At 51.1% G+C, this 18,089-nt stretch overlaps 1 protein-coding gene across 5 annotated transcripts in view; it reads left to right on the top strand.

Annotated features, from left to right (window-relative positions):
• RPS6KA1 (ribosomal protein S6 kinase A1) overlaps nucleotides 1-18,089 on the top strand; it is a 49,820-nt gene that overhangs the window by 27,618 nt on the left and 4,113 nt on the right. For 3 of the 5 annotated variants that reach the window (XM_054086280.1, XM_054086278.1, XM_054086282.1), the window contains 20 exons: nucleotides 779-832; nucleotides 6,221-6,337; nucleotides 7,408-7,489; nucleotides 7,762-7,842; nucleotides 8,641-8,720; nucleotides 9,668-9,774; nucleotides 10,376-10,413; nucleotides 10,549-10,691; nucleotides 11,457-11,527; nucleotides 11,767-11,855; nucleotides 12,068-12,132; nucleotides 13,530-13,632; nucleotides 14,201-14,328; nucleotides 14,814-14,939; nucleotides 15,344-15,433; nucleotides 15,683-15,841; nucleotides 16,060-16,221; nucleotides 16,730-16,806; nucleotides 16,951-17,068; nucleotides 17,792-17,929. In XM_054086280.1, the coding sequence (XP_053942255.1) occupies nucleotides 779-832; nucleotides 6,221-6,337; nucleotides 7,408-7,489; nucleotides 7,762-7,842; nucleotides 8,641-8,720; nucleotides 9,668-9,774; nucleotides 10,376-10,413; nucleotides 10,549-10,691; nucleotides 11,457-11,527; nucleotides 11,767-11,855; nucleotides 12,068-12,132; nucleotides 13,530-13,632; nucleotides 14,201-14,328; nucleotides 14,814-14,939; nucleotides 15,344-15,433; nucleotides 15,683-15,841; nucleotides 16,060-16,221; nucleotides 16,730-16,806; nucleotides 16,951-17,068; nucleotides 17,792-17,929 (2,028 nt within the window). Of the gene's footprint in view, nucleotides 1-778; nucleotides 833-2,558; nucleotides 2,821-6,220; nucleotides 6,338-7,407; nucleotides 7,490-7,761; nucleotides 7,843-8,640; nucleotides 8,721-9,667; nucleotides 9,775-10,375; nucleotides 10,414-10,548; nucleotides 10,692-11,456; nucleotides 11,528-11,766; nucleotides 11,856-12,067; nucleotides 12,133-13,529; nucleotides 13,633-14,200; nucleotides 14,329-14,813; nucleotides 14,940-15,343; nucleotides 15,434-15,682; nucleotides 15,842-16,059; nucleotides 16,222-16,729; nucleotides 16,807-16,950; nucleotides 17,069-17,791; nucleotides 17,930-18,089 lie in introns of those variants that run through there. The other 2 variants (XM_054086279.1, XM_054086281.1) reach the window with 2 other exon arrangements.

Raw genomic sequence — 18,089 nt, 5'->3', positions numbered from 1 at the left:
TGTGAAAGAACACCTAGACGTGGCAACAAACCTATGTATGATCATTAAAATACAGCAGGCTTGGCGACTGACCTTGCAAAAACTTAACTTTTCCCCTTAAGCCAGAGTTTTGGGAGGAGAAGCAGCCAAACCCAAGCTGAGAAACAGATCTTTTCAGAGCTCCCTTTAAATACTTCTGCATCTCTCCCTGTAAATGTCCACAGAATTACATCTGGCCCCACGGGCAGCATAAACTGACATTTCTGATGCTGCTCAGGGTCTTGCAAGAGCAGCTGGGCTGGCCCTGCCCTGCCCTCGAGGGATGTGGGGAGTTTTGCTATTTGAATATGTTCCTCCTGGTTGCTTTAGAAAGGCTGAGTGTGGAGAGAAGCCCTCTCTTTGCCCTGGAGATGCCGAACTTCCCCGCAGACCCCGGACACTACTACCAGAACAGATGGTTTTGGAGCCTATCCAGGAGTAGCCGAGAGTAAAATCTGATCTAGACATTAATCAACCTGCCAGAAATTAATTCTTTCTCCTTGGCATTGGTGTTGTGATTCTTGGGGAACATGTGTAACCAAGTACGGGCACCGTGTTCTTCTCCACTGCCCATCAGAGTTTATCAAAGCCTTTACCAGCGCTTTTAACCAACACAGCTCAGAGACATGGAGCGATGTCTGGTGGAACATCACCAGTGTCTGTAAACAGCTCACCTGGTCTTCCTGATCAAGTTCGTTGGGGAAAACTTTAGCTGCGTTTCACAGCCCCTCTGTGCTGACACTCATTTGTTGTCCTGCAGGCAAAATCAGACATCACTTGGATAGAGAAAGACCTCGTGGACTCGGCAGACAAGGTAAGAACCTGCTGCAGATGTTGACCTCAGGGAGGCTCGTGCGTTTCCTTTGTGCGTTGTGCCGTAACGAGTCGCCCACGTACATGAGGGCGTAAGCAGTGAGGACCTCTCTGAAACCCAAACGCTTCCTCGCAGCACGCCCCTGCCCACCCTTCTTGGCGAGGTGGGACTGCTAATACAGAAAACAGCTATTACTCACTTGCTCACATGACATCCTGGACTTGACTTCATCCTCCTCCTCTTTCCTCCCCACACCAAACCCCTTTCCGTGCTGTCATTTCGGTCTCCTGTGGCTTTCTGATCTTGTCGGCTTGCTGGGACAGGCGCTCCTGCATTTTAGTTGCGTGGACGTACAGTGGGGCTTTTTGATTGCTCTTCTGAGGCTCCTTTCCCCACGCTGGGGGCCTGATAACAGCACAGACAGGATTATCTTGGTCAGGACAAGGTTTATCAGATCTCGCTGGGCCCACACGCGGGGAACTGGCTGGCTGCATCTCCTGCATGGCTTCACTGAGCAATGCAAAGCTTCTTTGGAAGTGGTGATGCTCATCTTTGAGCGGCACGTTGTGGACACGGTTTCTGCTTCGCTGAGAACGTAGCAGGGTGAAGGAGGTGTCGGGATGAACCGAGTCACGCTCAGGAGCTGCACGGTGCTGTTCCATGCTGCTCTCTTGCTTTGGACCTCGTCAGCTGTCGCGGTTCCCTCTGACAAATTAAGTCATTTGTTTCTTTCATTATCGGTTCTCAAAGAGGACAGTATGAGGGTGGAGGAGGCGAGACAGTCATAAGTAGTCTCTCTTGGGTCCAAACCAAGATCCTCTTTTCATTCTCTGGAGCAGTTCAGAAATCAGCGCTGACACGGGGTTATTTCTAATCGCAAAGGCGTGTGGGTGTCTCCCTACTCATTTCAAAGGGTTTCTTTCTTACCTGCACTCTCTGCAAGTCTTTCTGCAGAGAACATCTGTCTGCCCAGACCCAATGGAAAGGTCAAAGGGGAACAGGTTTGGAGGAGGGGAAGATGCAAAAAGGATTGCTTGTGAAATAAATACCAAGTGATCCAAATACTTCTCTCCCATCCTGCTAATAAATCCAAGCAGGAGAGTGTTCAGAAGCTGTCTGCATCAGAAATGCCCTTAAAAGTACCTTGCATGGAGCTTCTCAGGATGGCTCTTCGATAACTCTAATGACCACAGCAAGGACTCTGGTACAGCAGAACACAAGTGAAGGGCAAGATGCAAATCCTAGTGACACCGAAGAATTTGCACATGGGATTGATGCACCCTGAATCCCATCACGGGTGACCCACCATCCCTTTGCCAGTGTGAGAGCAGAGATGTGCAGCTTTCCAAAGAGGCGTCAGACTTCTGTGTGGGGTTTTGTGAGTTTTTCCTCTTCCTTTTTAAAGCATAAGCGGCTTCTCGGAATGTTCCCCCGTTGTGGAAATACCCACAAAGCTCACAGCCTGACATGAAATTCCTGAAGCCCCAGATGGGAGTCCCTTTGACTACACCATGCATGTTCTCTGCCAGCGCCTTGGCTGAACCGGGGAACACAAATGTGAACTCTGAGGTTATTTTTTATTTTCTAAAAGCAAAACCAAAAAAAAAAGAAAAGCTCAGCCCAACCACAAGCGCTTGTTGCTGGGGAGTGGGAGCGTGAACCTGCCTCCGTGCAACCGAGTCGCTCGTCTCCACTGCGCATCTGCCAGCTAAGCTTTAACCACCTGTGTCTCCTCCATCCGGCAACCTCAAGCGTGGGGCGTCCATGCAGCGCTGCGGGAGCCTCGCTGCTCCCCGAGAGTTGGCCATGCTTCCTTGGGAGCTCGCGGGGGTGATGAGGACTGGGGCTGTGCGATGTTGATTGGGAGAATGGAGAGGGACGCTAAACTTCCTCGCATCTGCGCGTTCCTCACGCTCTGGCTGCAGAGGAAGCATCGAGCCAAGCCCTGCAGCCTGCAGCTGCCTGCCCCCAGCCAGCTCGCCAGCCCGGTCAGTACTGCCGCTACCTCGCTTTGCTGCACTTTGCCGCTGGTTGCTCATCCGAGTGGGCTGATTCTTCGTATGGGTATTCAGAGCAGTCTGGTTCGCTTTGCTTTTTCTGCCTTCTGGGATGCTTTGCTTAACGGTGCCATTGGGAAAAAAGTTATCGCACTGCAAGCAAAGCTGGTTGTGCTGCAGCTTGTTGACATGTAGGTGCTTTTGTGCTGGAGACCTAGAGTCACAGAAGCATCGAATAGTTTGGGTTGGAAGGGACCTTGAAGCCCATCTAGTTCCAACCCCCCTGTGATGGACAGGGACACCTTCTACTAGATCAGGCTGCCCAAGGTCCATCCAACCTGGCCTTGAACATCTCCGGGGATGGGGCAGCCACAACCTCCCTGGGCAACCTGGGCCAGGGCCTCACCACTCTTGTGGTGAAGAAATTCTTCCTTATGCCTAAATCTGCCCCTCTCCAGTTTATACCCATTGCCCCTCACCCTATCACGACAAGCCTTTGTGAACAGTCCCTCTCCAGCTTTCCTGGAGCCCCTTCAGGTACTGGAAGGGCGCTCTGAGATCTCCTGGGACCTTTCTCTTCTCCAGGCTGAACAAGCCCAACTCTCTCAGCCTGTCCTTGGATGGAAGGTGCTCCAGCCTTCTGATCATCTTTGTAGCCTCCTCTGGACCCGTTCCTACCAAACAGGCTCTGGGAGCTGGTCTCCAGAGTCCTAACTGTTGTTACTCCATGGGAGGAAGCCTCCCTTGGATCAGCCAGGTGCCAAATGGTATCTCAAAGCTCTGCTCACAAAGCTATCGATGCCACTTTTGGTCCCCACTGATGGCACTTTTGGTCCAGTTGGCGTGTGGGTACGTTTGCTGGTGTGGTCTGGCTGGCAGACTGCATACACAAATCTCTGCCCGGCTTGAGATTTAGCTGTTGAAACCACTTGCAGTTACACACGCTGGCTTTTGCTCTTGGCCAAGGCAAGGGATTCCCACAGCTGTGGATTCCTGAAGAGCTCTGGTAGGAGGATGGGTGCAGATGCCTTGGCGGTGGTCTTAGGAGTTCGTTGTAAGCGTTCCTCTCTGCTCAGATGTGGGATGCTGCAGGGTGAAACCCGCGCCGTCGTACAAGTGGTGATGCTCGATAGACCTAGACTGAGCCTCCAAATGGAAGTGTAACGTGGCTGATTTAAGCCGGGAGATCATATGGAACACGAAAACTCATTGTTACAGTGATTATAAGATCTTTCTTGTCACTAAGACAGCAAAAAGCGGGGTAACATGGGGGGCTCCTGCTTTCTCCCTGTGCTGCTGCCAGCGTGGGCTTCTCTGCTGGGTTTTAGTGTTTGAATAACGCAGGATCTGGAGAAAGCAAAGCTACCAACATGGAAACAAAGCCACGTCCTAATCTAGAGAAGAGCTGAGTGTGAGAACGAGAAGGGAAGGGTGCTCAGTGCAGGTAGACAACCACATCCGCGGGCGCTTGGCAAAGCCGCGCTCCCCAGGAAGGTGCTGGGAGGGTGGGAAGTGGGCTGGGGTGCAGAGCAGAGGCTGAGCCTTGGTTCCTGTTGTTTATAAAAGCTGCTTTGATTTAGGTGGGTTCCAGACAAAGTATCTGAAGAGTTTCAGAAAACAAAGCGTAACTTTTTTCCCCTCAGCTCTGCAAGGGGAAAAACCAAATGGCAGTTCCAGCTTTCTGGCAGCTCTGCTGGCCACCCCTGCCCTGAGGTCAGAGAGCAGCTGAGGTTGACGCCCTTTGGAACGTAATTGCTGGCCTTCAGGTCCAAATAGCAACCAGAACGTGTCTCACACTGGATAACATGGGACTGGAGTGCTAAGAAGCCTGGACTTGCCCATATGAGAAGTGCAACTATCAGGGCTTTCTGGCCAGAGTGAGATTCATGGCTGTGGAATTGGGAAGTTGAGTCCAGCCTGCCCTGTGGGCTCTGCCCGTGGTTTTCTGGGAAAGGGTCCTGTTCAGAGGAAACAGAGAGAGGGGATCTTCCCCCTCTGCTCTACTCTCATGAGAACTCACTTGGAGCCCTGCGTCCAGTTCTGGAGTCCTCAGCACTGGAAGGACATGGAGCTGTTGGAGTGAGTCCAGAGGAGGTCACGGAGATGATCCGAGGGCTGGAGAACCTCCTGTAGAAGGACAGGCTGAGAGAGTTGGGGTTGTTCAGCCTGGAGAAGAGAAGGCTGCGGGGAGACCTTAGAGCAGCTTCCAGGACTGAAAGGGGCTCCAGGAAAGCTGGGGAGGGGCTCTGGATCAGAGAGTGCAGGGAGAGGATGAGGGCAAGTGGTTTTCAGCTGAAAGAGGGGAGATTGAGATGAGATGTTGAGGATAAATATTTTGCTGTGAGGGTGGGGAGGCCCTGGCCCAGGTTGCCCAGAGCAGTGGTGGCTGCCCCATCCCTGGAGGTGTTCCAGGCCAGGTTGGATGGGGCTCGGAGCCCCTCATCCAGGGGGAGGTGTCCCTGCCCATATCAAGGGGTTGGAACTGGATGGGCTTTGAGGTCCTTTCTAACCCAGACCGTTCTGTGATTCTATGATACACTGGCTAGTTATGGTCAAGATAAGCAGAAGGAAAGGCACGGCTGGAAGGGTAACCGCATGTAAAGTTTCTTTATATGTGTGGTACAAACAGGACAGGGTGCTTCTGTTGAGCTGAACCCTGGCCTTTGTGTACCAGAGGTGTGGCCAAGGAGGTGTTTTAGCATCACCTCGGGGGCTTTGGCTGTTCTTGTGTGCTGGCCTAGCTCCGTTGGTGAGTTTATTCTAGACACTGCTGATTAAATCGCTTTTTCTTCTTTATTTTTTTTAAATAAAAGCAAGTGTTTTAAACAAAACGTGTGCCAGAGACCTTGGCTTCCCCTCAATCTTCTTGGAGGCTTGAGTCTGTTAAAGCATCATCTGTATGTGCTGAAGATGCACTAAGACTTATGTTGCAGAATTGCTCAGATTGCTGAGCAGATGGGCTCCAACATGTCTGATTTTTGCCAGCCCTGGCCGTGTTTTGACAACAGTGCCGTATTTTTGTGTTTGTGGGATTTTTAGTGGCATAAACACTCCTGGTTTTGCCACCAGTGCCTTAAAAAGGAAGGTGCTTTTCAAGCCCTCTTCTGAAATGCAGTTCAAAGAAATGCAAAGCCCCGTGGTGCAAAGAGCGGAGCCTTTGGGGAGAGCAGAGGGGTTTTAACAAGTCTGCCTGGTGCGAGACTACTGATGACTGACTTTTTCCAGATGTTGAAGGCAGGAGATATCTGTGGGAAGCACCAACTTTTATGGTTCTCTCAGATGTGGTTCCTGTGGGGCTGTAGCTACAATCCTTGTTCTTTAATCCAATAAAGCTTGCTTTCCCTTGTTCGGGGTTATATTCCCAGCCAACCGTGTCCCCCCTCTTTTTCAGGGCGAAGGGGTTGTGAAAGAAATCAACATCACTCATCATGTGAAGGAAGGCTCCGAGAAAGCTGACCCTTCGCAGTTTGAGCTCCTGAAGGTGCTGGGACAGGGCTCTTTCGGCAAGGTGAGTTCGAGCCTTCCGATGTGCCGTGCCACGTAAAGAATGTTGATGACAAAAGGGACTGTTCCCAACAAAACCACTTTACCAATTCCCACCAGATGGTGACAATCTTGAATGATGAGCCCACATGAGAAATGGTTGCTTCTCACTTGAAAAGCAGCTCTAGCGATGCCTTTCCATAGAAGCCAGCCCAAAACCCCCTCTGTAATTCTTCTCTCAAGATGATCAGGAGAGGTGTAGTGTCCTGCTGGTGAGTGCAGGTGTCACACAGGGCAGAGGGACCTCCTGCAGCTCTTTACTGCTGCCAAGCTGTCAGTTAAATTGAGGACTCGGAGGACTCAGGCACGTTCCTCTCTTCTCAGAAGCGATGCTGCGTGCCAGCGTTGGCCTCTGCTTACGGTCCAGTTTCCCTTCTGTTGAAGGCGGAAGGAAGTAGCCTTTAACTCTTATCTATTTCAGTGTGTAAATAATCCAGGTCTCTTCCAGACCATCTGCTCCCACATTAAATCAACTTCATGTCAATCAGTTACCTAACAGTGAGGCTCGTAGAGCGCTGTGTGCGGTTGCCCGGGCGAATGCAGCAGTGGCTCGATGCAAAAGAAGGGTGGTGTCTTTTGAATCTGCCTAAAACCAGGTGGAATGGGACCTCATGGAAGGGAAGGAGGTAAAAATACAAAGAGGATGCAGGACCTGAATAATAAGGAGTTGATCTGCCTGTCAAACCAGCGAGACACCAGGAGGCTCTGTGGTCATCGAAGCAGCAGTGCTTCAAGTCACAGCTCCCAGGCATCAGCCACGGCTCCGCAGTAATTGTGGGAGTGAGTGTGGAAGAATGGAGAGGTGGGAAGTGCCGTATTCAAGCACGAGTGCTGGAGTGGCTGGAGATAAGGGGTGAGAGGAGTCTACTTGCCTGAAAACCTCATGGGGTTCGCCATGGAGAGCTCAAAGTCCACCTCGCCAGCCCTGTGGCCAGCTGCTGCTGAGGGTTACCACGAGGTTGGCCACTTTGGGAGGTATCCAATCCCTGCTGATGATGTTTGGCGCTCGGTGAACGCGATGTTCTTCTGCCTCAGGTTTTCTTGGTGAGAAAAATAACGCCACCAGACAGCAACCACCTCTATGCCATGAAAGTGTTGAAGAAGGCGACATTGAAAGGTAGGAGACTTTTACTGCAATGCTCTTAGTCTCAAAGAGCAGTGGGGAAACGTCACAGCAGTGACTGTTGGCCCCAGGGTGATCTGGGCAAAAGAGAAGGACCTTTATCTCAGCCAAACAGCTTCCTTTTCTCTCCTGTTGCACTGATGGAGGTGGACAAAGATCTGGCTCAAGCTGCGTGGTACTAAAGACCTTAAGGCTGGGGACAAGGCTGACACGGGGGAGCTGTGTGGCCTTTTCTGTGTCTGAGCTCTTCCTCTCTCTTTCCACAGTGCGCGATCGAGTAAGGACAAAGATAGAAAGGGACATCCTGGCTGATGTAAACCATCCCTTTGTGGTGAAACTCCACTACGGTGAGTGTGAAGCTGGTTGGGATGTGGGAGAAGGGCTGCAGGCTCAAACGGGCACTGACTGCTTTTAAGCACAATAAGGGTGCTACCACAGGCAGGCCTGCCGTGAGCAGGTAGATGAACACCAGGCACCCTGCAGCACACTGCTCGGAGGATGCCGAGAGCTTCCCATGGTCCATAACAGGCTTCTGGAGACACCTGAAATGGAGAAGAGTCCTGGATCAGTCTATGTCCCTCAATGGTTGTGCTGCTCTGGAGCCTTCACGGTCCCATCAGCACAAATCCTTTCCTGCAAAGATCTTTGGTCTCATACCTGCTGAAGCTTTTGAATGAGGAACGGAGCATAGACCGGGAGAAGAGGTTTAAACATCAAATCCTTGGGATTAAAACCTAAAATCAGGAGAAAGAGAGAATGCAGAGGTGACTAGTCAAGGCAGAGTTTGGCAAGATTAAAGCTTTGACTCTGAGGAAGGTGAGGACAGCTTCTGTCCCTGTGAAGCGACCAAGAGCACCGTCTTGGAAAACCAGCCCTTTAGGAGGGCATCGCTGGCTGAAAGGGAACCAGCCCCCCATAAAATAAGGATTTTCTGCTGGAGCCGAGTGCTGCTGGTGAGCTCCCATTTCAACCTCACGGACAGGCTCTCTCATTTACCCCAAATAATCAGCCCTACCTGTGTTTAACCCAGTAACCACGCAGGGCATCTGCACAACTGGAGCCATTGGGATTTAAGTGATTAATGTAGCGTCGTGGAGCCTTCCCTCGGCGGAGGGCTCTGATTCCTGCTCTGGCTTGTGTTTCAGCATTCCAGACAGAGGGGAAGCTGTATCTCATCTTGGATTTCCTCAGAGGAGGTGACCTTTTCACTCGGCTTTCCAAAGAGGTGGGTACGCTCTGGCATCTTGGTGGGGTGCTGAGGATCCGAGTTCATTTGGGCTTAATTGCCTGGAGAAGGGATTGACCGTTGCAAAGTGTTTGGGAGGAGTGGGACAAAACCTCCATCCTGCTGCTAGCCCAGAGCTAGAGGAGAGAAAGTCTCAGAAGCCCCATCCTCTGATGGAAAAGCATCACCATAGGAGGCAGATCTCGCCTCTGCTGAGCATCACATTAAAAGTGAAAACAGGCGAGACCCATGTTCTCCTGCAGCGTTGGCTGGTTGTGTGGGCTCGGTGGGACGCGGGGAGGGCAGGGAGTAGGAAGGGGAGTGAGAAGTTGTGCCAGGTGAATACAGCTGGGAACATAACCAGGTGAACATAAAAGAAAGAGTTTTTTAAAAACCTGCCGGCTGCTGAGCAACCTAGTCTGTATTTTTGGTGTTGCTGCTTAATTGATACTTTAGGATGGTGGGCAAAGCCTGGGAAACTTGGGTGTGGAAAGGCAGGAGGCAGCACCACAGAACCATCGAATGGTTTGGGTTGGAAGGGACCTCAAAGCCCATGCAATTCCAACCTCCTCCCACTGGATCAGGGGCTCCAAGCCCCATCCAACCTGGCCTGGAACCCCTCCAGGGATGGGGCAGCCACCACTGCTCTGGGCAGCCTGGGCCAGGGCCTCCCCACCCTCACAGCAAAACATTTCTTCCGAAGAGCTCATCTCAATCTCCCCTCTTTCAGCTCAAAACTGTTGCCCCTCATCCTGTCCCTGCCCTCCCTGATCCAGACCCCCTCCCCAGCTTTCCTGGAGCCCCTTTCAGTCCTGGAAGGTGCTCTAAGGTCTCCCCAGAGCCTTCTCTATATGGAGATATAGATGTGAAAGGTCTTGCATGGGTGCAGCAGACGTGGTCCCGCTGCCAGCGTTCCAACCCTGTCCTCTTCCTTTCCTTTCCTGCAGGTCATGTTCACCGAGGAGGATGTGAAGTTCTACCTAGCAGAGCTGGCTCTGGGGCTCGACCATTTGCACAGCTTGGGAATCATATACAGGGATCTCAAACCGGAGAAGTACGTGCGGCACAGCTGAGGCAGGGAACCCAGTCCTTTGGTTCAGTCCCAAACCTGTAGTCAGCAAACGATTCAGCCTTCTTCCACAAAGGCAAAGCTGACTGGTGGCCCGAGGCCAGCCAGATGGAAGGCGACAGTGCCAATCGACGAGGCTCCTGCTCCTCAGAGCAGCAGTTACGGCCAGAAGCGCTGTGGAGGCAGCATGTGTGCACCACATGTCTGAGCAGTAATCCTTGGCAGGCTCTGGGCTCCAGCTTTAAGCAATGAGAGCCTTCGGAGGGAACAGGCGCCGGGCTGGACCTCTGCAGGGACGCACACCAGCTGCACGAGTTGGTTATTCTTACCTGGGGTGGGTGGGAGATCAAAGGTGGTATGACCTGTGCGGGTCTTTCATTCAGTGTGAAGTTGAGGGTGCAATGAGAAGGGAACTGCTCTTTGTCCTGCTCATGTCTTGTTGATGGAGCTTAAAGCACTGGGGAAAGGACAGATAACTGTCTCCTCTGGATTCTGGGAGCATCTCAGACCAGGCTCTGTGTGTGTGCTTGTTCTTACCGCCCTTACGGCAGACAGTAACAACTTGGGTTTTTTATTCATGCTGTAGCATCCTCTTGGATGAAGAAGGGCACATCAAACTCACAGGTAAGGGACTCCACAAAAAGCCTTGTGCTCCAGCAAGGTTGGTTTTTGAAATATGGAGCTTCTCTTCGGCCTCTCTGCTCTGTGTGACAGCTCAGAGCACATGGGTGCATGCTGATGGGTTTTTCGCTTACATAGATTTTGGCTTGAGTAAGGAGGCGATAGACCACGAGAAGAAAGCCTATTCCTTCTGCGGGACGGTGGAGTACATGGCACCAGAAGTGGTGAATCGCCAAGGTCACTCCCACAGTGCTGATTGGTGGTCGTACGGCGTCTTGATGGTACGTACTCAGCAGGGCTGGGGACCTGACCTGATTCTGCATGTCCAGCGGATGTGCTGGCATAGGGATCGTAGCATCATAGAATCATTGGGTTAGAAAAGACCTCTTAGATCATTGAGTCCAACCATTCCTATCCTTGAGTACCTCATCCACCCGTCTTTTAAATACCTTCAGGGATGTCCTCCCAGGTCCCCAAAAGGGCTCTGCCATGGGCTGTCTTGGCATGAAACACGTGTTTCTCAGGGGAGGCAGAGCTCCTGAGGCTTTGACCCCAGTGGAATGTGCGATGTGGGGTGCACGGGGGTGTCCGTGTGCACCCCAGCACTGGGATGTTGATGTCTATGCAGATCTGGTGCCACCATCTGGTGGTTGCTACACCCCAGGGCACCGGCAGGAGCAGGCACTGGCTCGAACATGTTGCCACCGCAAACTTCATGAACCAAGCTGCTTCTGAGAAAATAGGATGTTTGCAACTGTTTATAGAGCCAGGCTTTTCGCACGTAAGCTTTTCACTGGCTTTGGCGAGCTCCCAGGTGAAGGTGCAGTTTGTAAACACCATCTTTTTTTCCTGTGGTCCCTCTCTCCCCACCTTCCTTGGGAAGCTGAAACTGTAGGTGAAAAAAGCTCATTATGGGACAGTAGTATACGGCTTGACAGTTGGACTTGATGACCTTGGAGATATTTTCCAACTTTAATAATTCTATGGTCTGTGCAGCCCTCAGACTTGCTCAGACGTGACCTCCCCTTCTTCTCTTTCCCTCCCAGTTTGAAATGCTCACCGGCTCGCTGCCCTTCCAGGGGAAGGATCGTAAGGAGACGATGACCCTCATCCTCAAGTAAGCGTTTGACTTTCATATATGTATAGGAGGCGAGCTTCTGCTCCTTCTCTAAGCGTGTTGCAATCTGGGGCTTCTCGTAATTTAATGGCATTATTTGGCAAGCGGTTTTGTACCGGCAGTTAGTTTGAAGGGTGCAGCGTAAATGCCAAACAGATGATTGTACTTTCAGGGGTGGAGGTGCCGCTTGTGGGTTGACTTCTTTAAACCTGCAACTGATTGCACAACTTCCTCTGCAGAGCGAAGCTGGGCATGCCGCAGTTCCTGAGCGCTGAAGCACAGAGCCTCCTGCGAGCCCTTTTCAAAAGGAATCCAGCCAACAGATTAGGTAAGACGTTGTTTTGGTTTCTGAATACACCTGATGCTGTGTTGGGGACTCGCACATCCTCACGGATCAGCAGCGTGTTCGCACTCGTCCTCAGTTAATGGGCTCATTTCGTTAGAGCCACATTCGTACCTGGTTGTGTTGTATACATCGTAGCCTTTGCTTTATTGGTAGTTGTGATTTAATTTAATGGGCTCCATGGGTGCATCTTTCAGGTTCTGGACCAGATGGGGCAGAAGAGATCAAGCGCCATCCTTTCTACTCTACCATTGACTGGAATGTGAGTATCAGAGACATAAGAGCAAAACTTTGATACCAATAATGCCATTCTGCTGACCAGAGTGACAGCACGACGCCTGCAGACTGACCAGCTACAGGAGAGCTACCAGTCCCCATTCCCATCTATTCCAGTCATAGAATCATAGAATCACAGAATAGTTTGGGTTGGAAGGGACCTTAAAGATCATCCAGTTCCAACCCCTCTGCCATGGGCAGGGACACCTCCCACTGGATCAGGGGCTCCAAGCCCCATCCAACCTGGCCTGGAACCCCTCCAGGGATGGGGCAGCCACCACTGCTCTGGGCAACCTCTTCCAGTGTCTCACTACTCTCATGGTGAAGAAATTCTTCCTTATGTCCAGTCTAAATCTGCCCCTCTCCAGTTTATACCCATTGCCCCTCGTCCTGTCCCCACAAGCCTTTATGAACAGCCCCTCTCCAGCTTTCCTATAGCCCCTTCAGGTACTGGAAGGTCGCTATAAGATCTCCTCTGAGCCTTCTCTTCTCCAGGCTGAACAACCCCAACTCTCTCAGCCTGTCCTCAACTTTCCAGTCATCCTTCCTGAAAATGGAATTCTGTTTATCATGGGAATAACTGTTTCGTACCAAGCTGACTGTGATCTCACCTTGGTTTGAATTTACTTGTCTCTCAACGTTAAGGTTTTAATTGAGGTTTGGCAGAACGAGGGGTGACTTGCACCAAATGGGAAGGGCTCAGGGAAACATTTCTGGCAGGGAAATACCTTTTTTTTGTACAGGGTGATAACTGAGCTGGCATTTCCCAGTTGCTTCTGGCCAACTCCCTGCTTCATCACATCATTTTGTTTCCTCTGTGTTTTCCCTTACTTGGTAAGGGATTTTGAAGGTCGGTCTTTCAATGCTTTCGAGGCACCCAGCAAGCTGCTAGGCTGAGCCTCCAGCAATGCTGGTAAAGCTTATTTCATTCTTTTCTTTGAAGAAGCAGTTAAAAAAGGCTACTTGTGGGAGTGCTGGGATACAGATGGACTCCTAAGGCATCTCCTCTGGCTGTCCCTGGGGAGATATGTGTCAGCAAAGCCCAAATGGGAGGTAGGAGGAGGCGGAAGAGCCTGGTAAATACTTTATGGATTCTGCTTTCGGAGTGGGGCCGAGTGACACGCACAACACTTCTTTTTCTTGATTTAATATATATGGTAGAACTTGTAGTATTTCCCCACAGACTGATTCAAAAACACCCCACCGGCCAAAGAGTCTTCCCTCAGACTGCTGAGCTGTAGTTAAGTGCTCAGCCACAGAGCTGTCTCAAGGTTCAAAACATCTCTCCTCGGTCTCTCATTCCAAGCAAGCCTTTGCACCCTTCTGAGCACCTACGAGAGCATTGACCTGTCAGAGCACTTTCGAGCTGTCTTTGTTTTGCAGAAGCTGTACCGCAGGGAAATCAAACCACCCTTCAAACCTGCTGTGGGCCAACCAGATGACACCTTTTATTTTGACACGGAATTTACATCGCGGACACCTAAAGGTTTGTATGAATTCATGCAAAGACAAAGTTTCTTGTATGAAACTTTCCAAGTGCAAAATGCTGCCCCTGGATTGGGGCAATCCCAAGCACAAACACAGGCTGGGTGGAGAATGGACTCGGAGCCCTTAGGAGAAGGACTTGGGGTGCTGGTGGGTGAGAAGCTCAACATGAGCCGGCAATGTGCACTCACAGTCCAGAAACCAACCGTGTCCTGGGCTGCATCCAGAGCCGTGGGAGCAGCAGGAGAGGGAGGGGATTCTGCTCCTCTGCTCCACTCTGGGGAGACCAAAGCTGGAGCCATGTGTTCAGTTCTGGAGTCCTCACCATGGGAAGGACATGGAGCTGTTGCAGTGAGTCCAGAGGAGGCCATGGAGATGATCCAAGGGGTGGAGCACCTCCTGTAGAAGGACAGGCTGAGAGAGTTGGGGTTGTTCAGCCTGGAGAAGAGAAGGCTGCGGGGAGATCTTAGAGCATCCTTCCTGTACTGAAAGGGGCTCCAGGAGAGCAAGAGGAAGGCCTCTGCTTCCACGAACACCTTCTTCATGTTGTCTCTCCCCTGCTGTTGCAGACTCCCCAGGCATCCCCCCGAGTGCAGGGGCCCACCAGCTCTTCCGAGGCTTCAGTTTTGTGGCGACCGGATTGATGGAAGACGGCAAGGTGAAGCCCACCCAATCACCTCTACATTCGGTTGTACAGGTAAGAAGTGAGGACAGAAGAACGACTGTTTGAACCTGCAGTAGTGCTCCAGAGTGGTTCTGTGGGATCTGGTACCAGCTGGAGCAGACCCAGCGGGAACCCTGAGGCAGTGTCAATCTGTTTTGAATTCTTGCATTGTGTTGTTCCTTCATTTCTACTGACTGTCAGCACGCAAAGGTCATCAGATGGGGATCTGTTTGCTCTGCTCTCCCTACGTGGACTTCTGCTAATGGAAGGTCTCTGTAAATGCCCGTGGGTTGCAAGATGCTACCAAAATGCACTGTGCTAGGTGTAGATAGCGTTAACCCACTGACCTATATCTGCCTTGTTCTCTTCTCCTCCCTCTCCCCAGCCAGGAGGAGAAGCTGTGGGATGCAGCAGACAGCAGTCTGTCAGTTCGCTCTGGGTTGCAGTTAACTCATCGTGTCGCACAAACCTTTCCCTGAACCCTCTCAGCTCATCCACTTTCCGCTCTCCTCTTGCAGCAGCTGCATGGCAAGAATGTCCAGTTCAACGACGGCTACGTGGTGAAGGAGGCGATCGGCGTCGGCTCCTACTCGGTGTGCAAGCGCTGCATTCACAAAGCAACCAACATGGAATATGCAGTCAAGGTCTGAGATTTACCACGTGAACTGAACTCCTCTGTCAGACTTCTCTTCATCCCTATGAAGACTAAAGGAACATCCAGGAATGAAATTGCTTTTCCTGCTTGTTTAGGGCTTTCGTATCTAGATGTAGCAGGGAAGCAGGGCTCTCCTCACAGAGGGAGGACAGGATCTTGTCTCCTTTTGCAGAGCTCACTGTGGCCATGTCAGCTCTGAACAAATAAATCAGACATTTGGGGTTCAGGGGCACAGAAATGAAACAACTTCAAGATTTCTAGAGCTCATTGGGCAGGGACGAGGATCGGCTGTGGGACAGGATCCCTGCAGGGCTCCAAACACTCAGCTTCTTTGCTTTGTCCTGACCTCCTGTCCCACTCCATTGGGGTTAACACTTATCCGTGCTCTTGCAGGTCATTGACAAGAGCAAACGAGACCCTTCCGAGGAAATTGAAATCCTCCTGCGATACGGGCAGCATCCCAACATCATCACCTTGAAAGATGTGAGTGTAACTTGAATGACTTCCCTGGATTTTGGTTTAGGAAGCACAGAGTGATCTAGGGGGGCACAACACAGCAGGGGACGTGGACAACACAATGGACAACAGCTCCATGCATGGCTCTGCGATGGGGAAACATCCCCAGACCCACCTCTGCATTGCTGGTTTCTGTCTGCTTCTTGGTGCTAGAAGCACAGAAGGGAAGCTCTGATAGCACTTTTTGGTTAATCTCCTCTGTGTTTGTTTTGGTAGGTGTATGATGATGGGAAGTACGTGTATCTGGTGACTGAGTTGATGAGGGGAGGGGAGCTGCTGGATAAAATCCTCAGGCAGAAGTTTTTCTCGGAGAGGGAAGCCAGTTCGGTCCTGCACACGATCTGTAAAACAGTGGAATATCTGCATTCCCAAGGGGTGAGTATGGTTACCTCTGGGTTCTTGAGAAGCATTCTGGCATTGTGTAGATCCCTCTCCTCTGGGGAGTAACTGCGCCCGTCAGGACTGTTATTTCTTGCTGGTGTTGCTGTTTTGGTGAGCCAGACGTGGAGCGAGACCGGAGGCTGAGTGTCCTGACGCAGCTCCAGACCTTTGTCTCACGGCGATACGAGAACGGCACTTTCTTTGCTCCACAGGTTGTTCACAGGGACTTGAAACCCAGCAATATTCTCTACGTCGATGAGTTGGGAAACCCTGAAAGCATTCGCATCTGTGACTTCGGCTTTGCCAAGCAGCTGAGGGCAGAGAACGGCCTTCTCATGACTCCCTGTTACACGGCAAACTTTGTGGCACCTGAGGTAAGCACCTTACTGACTTGGAGACCCTTTGAGACTCTGGGGTCCCTCCCCTGCCCTGTGCTCCCCCTCGGCCCCGTTCCTAACGCACAATCCTAGCACGATCTGCTCTGGCATTTTCTGTCCTGGAATAGGGAATTACAAAAATACCCCTTGTAGTGATGAACAAGGAGGGGATCTCGAGGGCAATCCTCCCAACTTAAGCAGAAAGAGCCTCTTTTAAACTGAAAGGGAGGAGATTTAGATTAGATTCTAGGAAGACATTTCTCCCTGTGAGGGTGATGAGGCACTTGTCACTTGTCCTTTTGAAGTACCTGGGGATTCCTCTGTTCCATGAAGCCAAAATCTGATTTGAATCCTGATCTTTAGTCCAAGACTTTGCTGTTCAGTTGAACTCTGGGAGCTTTGTGTACAGACTGCGTGCAGGGGTCAAACTGCTCTTCTCAAGATGAAGTGAGCTCAATGACAAGAACCAAACACACTTCTTTGTCCCTTTGCTTATTCCGTTCAGGTACTAAAACGTCAAGGCTACGATGAAGGCTGCGACATCTGGAGCCTGGGAGTTCTCCTGTACACGATGCTGGCAGGGTAAGCGCGTCTGTCTCGCTGGAAGGCAAGAGCCCACCTTGCCCTCAGATGATCTGTGGTGGCACTTGGAGCTCTCCTCGGCAGTCACAGCTCCCTGGCTGGGGTACAGGACAGTAAATCAAATGCTCTCTCTTCTGTCCTCAGCTGCACTCCGTTTGCAAATGGTCCCAGTGACACTCCAGAGGAAATCCTGACCCGGATAGGTGGAGGGAAGTTCTCCATCAGTGGAGGCAATTGGGACACTATTTCTGACATGGCCAAGGTACGGTTTGATTTTCGTCTGTGTCACATTAAAGGCTTGAGGTCAATCACAGCTGGTTGCTGTGAGACAAGTTTAAAGCAGATTACGAGGTAAGACAGGAAAGAGAGGAGAAAACCAGCAGTGTGGCTTCATCTCACGTGTATCTCCCCAAAAGCAGCTCAGCCACGTGCCTCTCCCTTCTTTGTTTTAGCTCTAGCTGTGAATATTCGCATGGAACACCAACTTTGTGCTTGATTCATGCAGAGTTTGCTGCTGTGTTGTGCCTCCCAGGACTACCGAAACAATATTTTTTATACAAAAGATTAATATCTGGGGAGATTAGGCTTGGCCTCTGAATTTAAATCCTAATTTGAGGGCAGACAAGTGGTATTTGGCCTCTTCTGCCAAGCAACAAGCGACAGGACAAGAGGAAATGGCCTCAAGTTGCGCAAAGGGAGGTTTAGATTGTATATTAGGAAAAATTTCTTTACTGACAGAGTGGTGAAGCATTGGCAGAGGCTGCCCAGGCCAGTGGGGGAGTCTTCATCCCTGGAGGGGTTCAAAAAACGTATGGCCCTGGCACTTTGGGACATGGTTTAGTAGGCACGGTGGGGTTGGGCTGACGGTTGGACTGGTTGAGTTTAAGAGGTCTTTTCCAACCTTTATGATACTATGATTCTACGATTTTTTTGCATTTAAAGTATGAAATCTTCTACAGTTTACCTTTCCAAATAACGCCCTTAGGATCTGGTGTCAAAGATGCTTCACGTAGATCCCCACCAGCGCCTAACAGCCAAGCAGGTCCTGCAGCATCCGTGGATAACTCAGAAGGACAGCTTACCCCAAAGCCAGCTGAATCACCAGGATCTTCAGCTCGTAAAGGTACGAAGTCTGGGCCTTCAGCAGGTTCCTCGTGTCCCTTAAGCTTTTTGGAAAGCAGAGGTCCAGACGGGGTGATGGTGGTGTGGCCAAAGCAGGATGGAAGGCTGGAGAGGAGTCGGCCAGGGAGGGCAACACAAGACAAGCAAACCTAGGGAGATTC

Source organism: Cuculus canorus, chromosome 22 (assembly GCF_017976375.1).
Source record: "Cuculus canorus isolate bCucCan1 chromosome 22, bCucCan1.pri, whole genome shotgun sequence".
NCBI lineage: Eukaryota > Metazoa > Chordata > Aves > Cuculiformes > Cuculidae > Cuculus > Cuculus canorus.
This window is presented reverse-complemented; position numbering and strand designations above follow the sequence as displayed.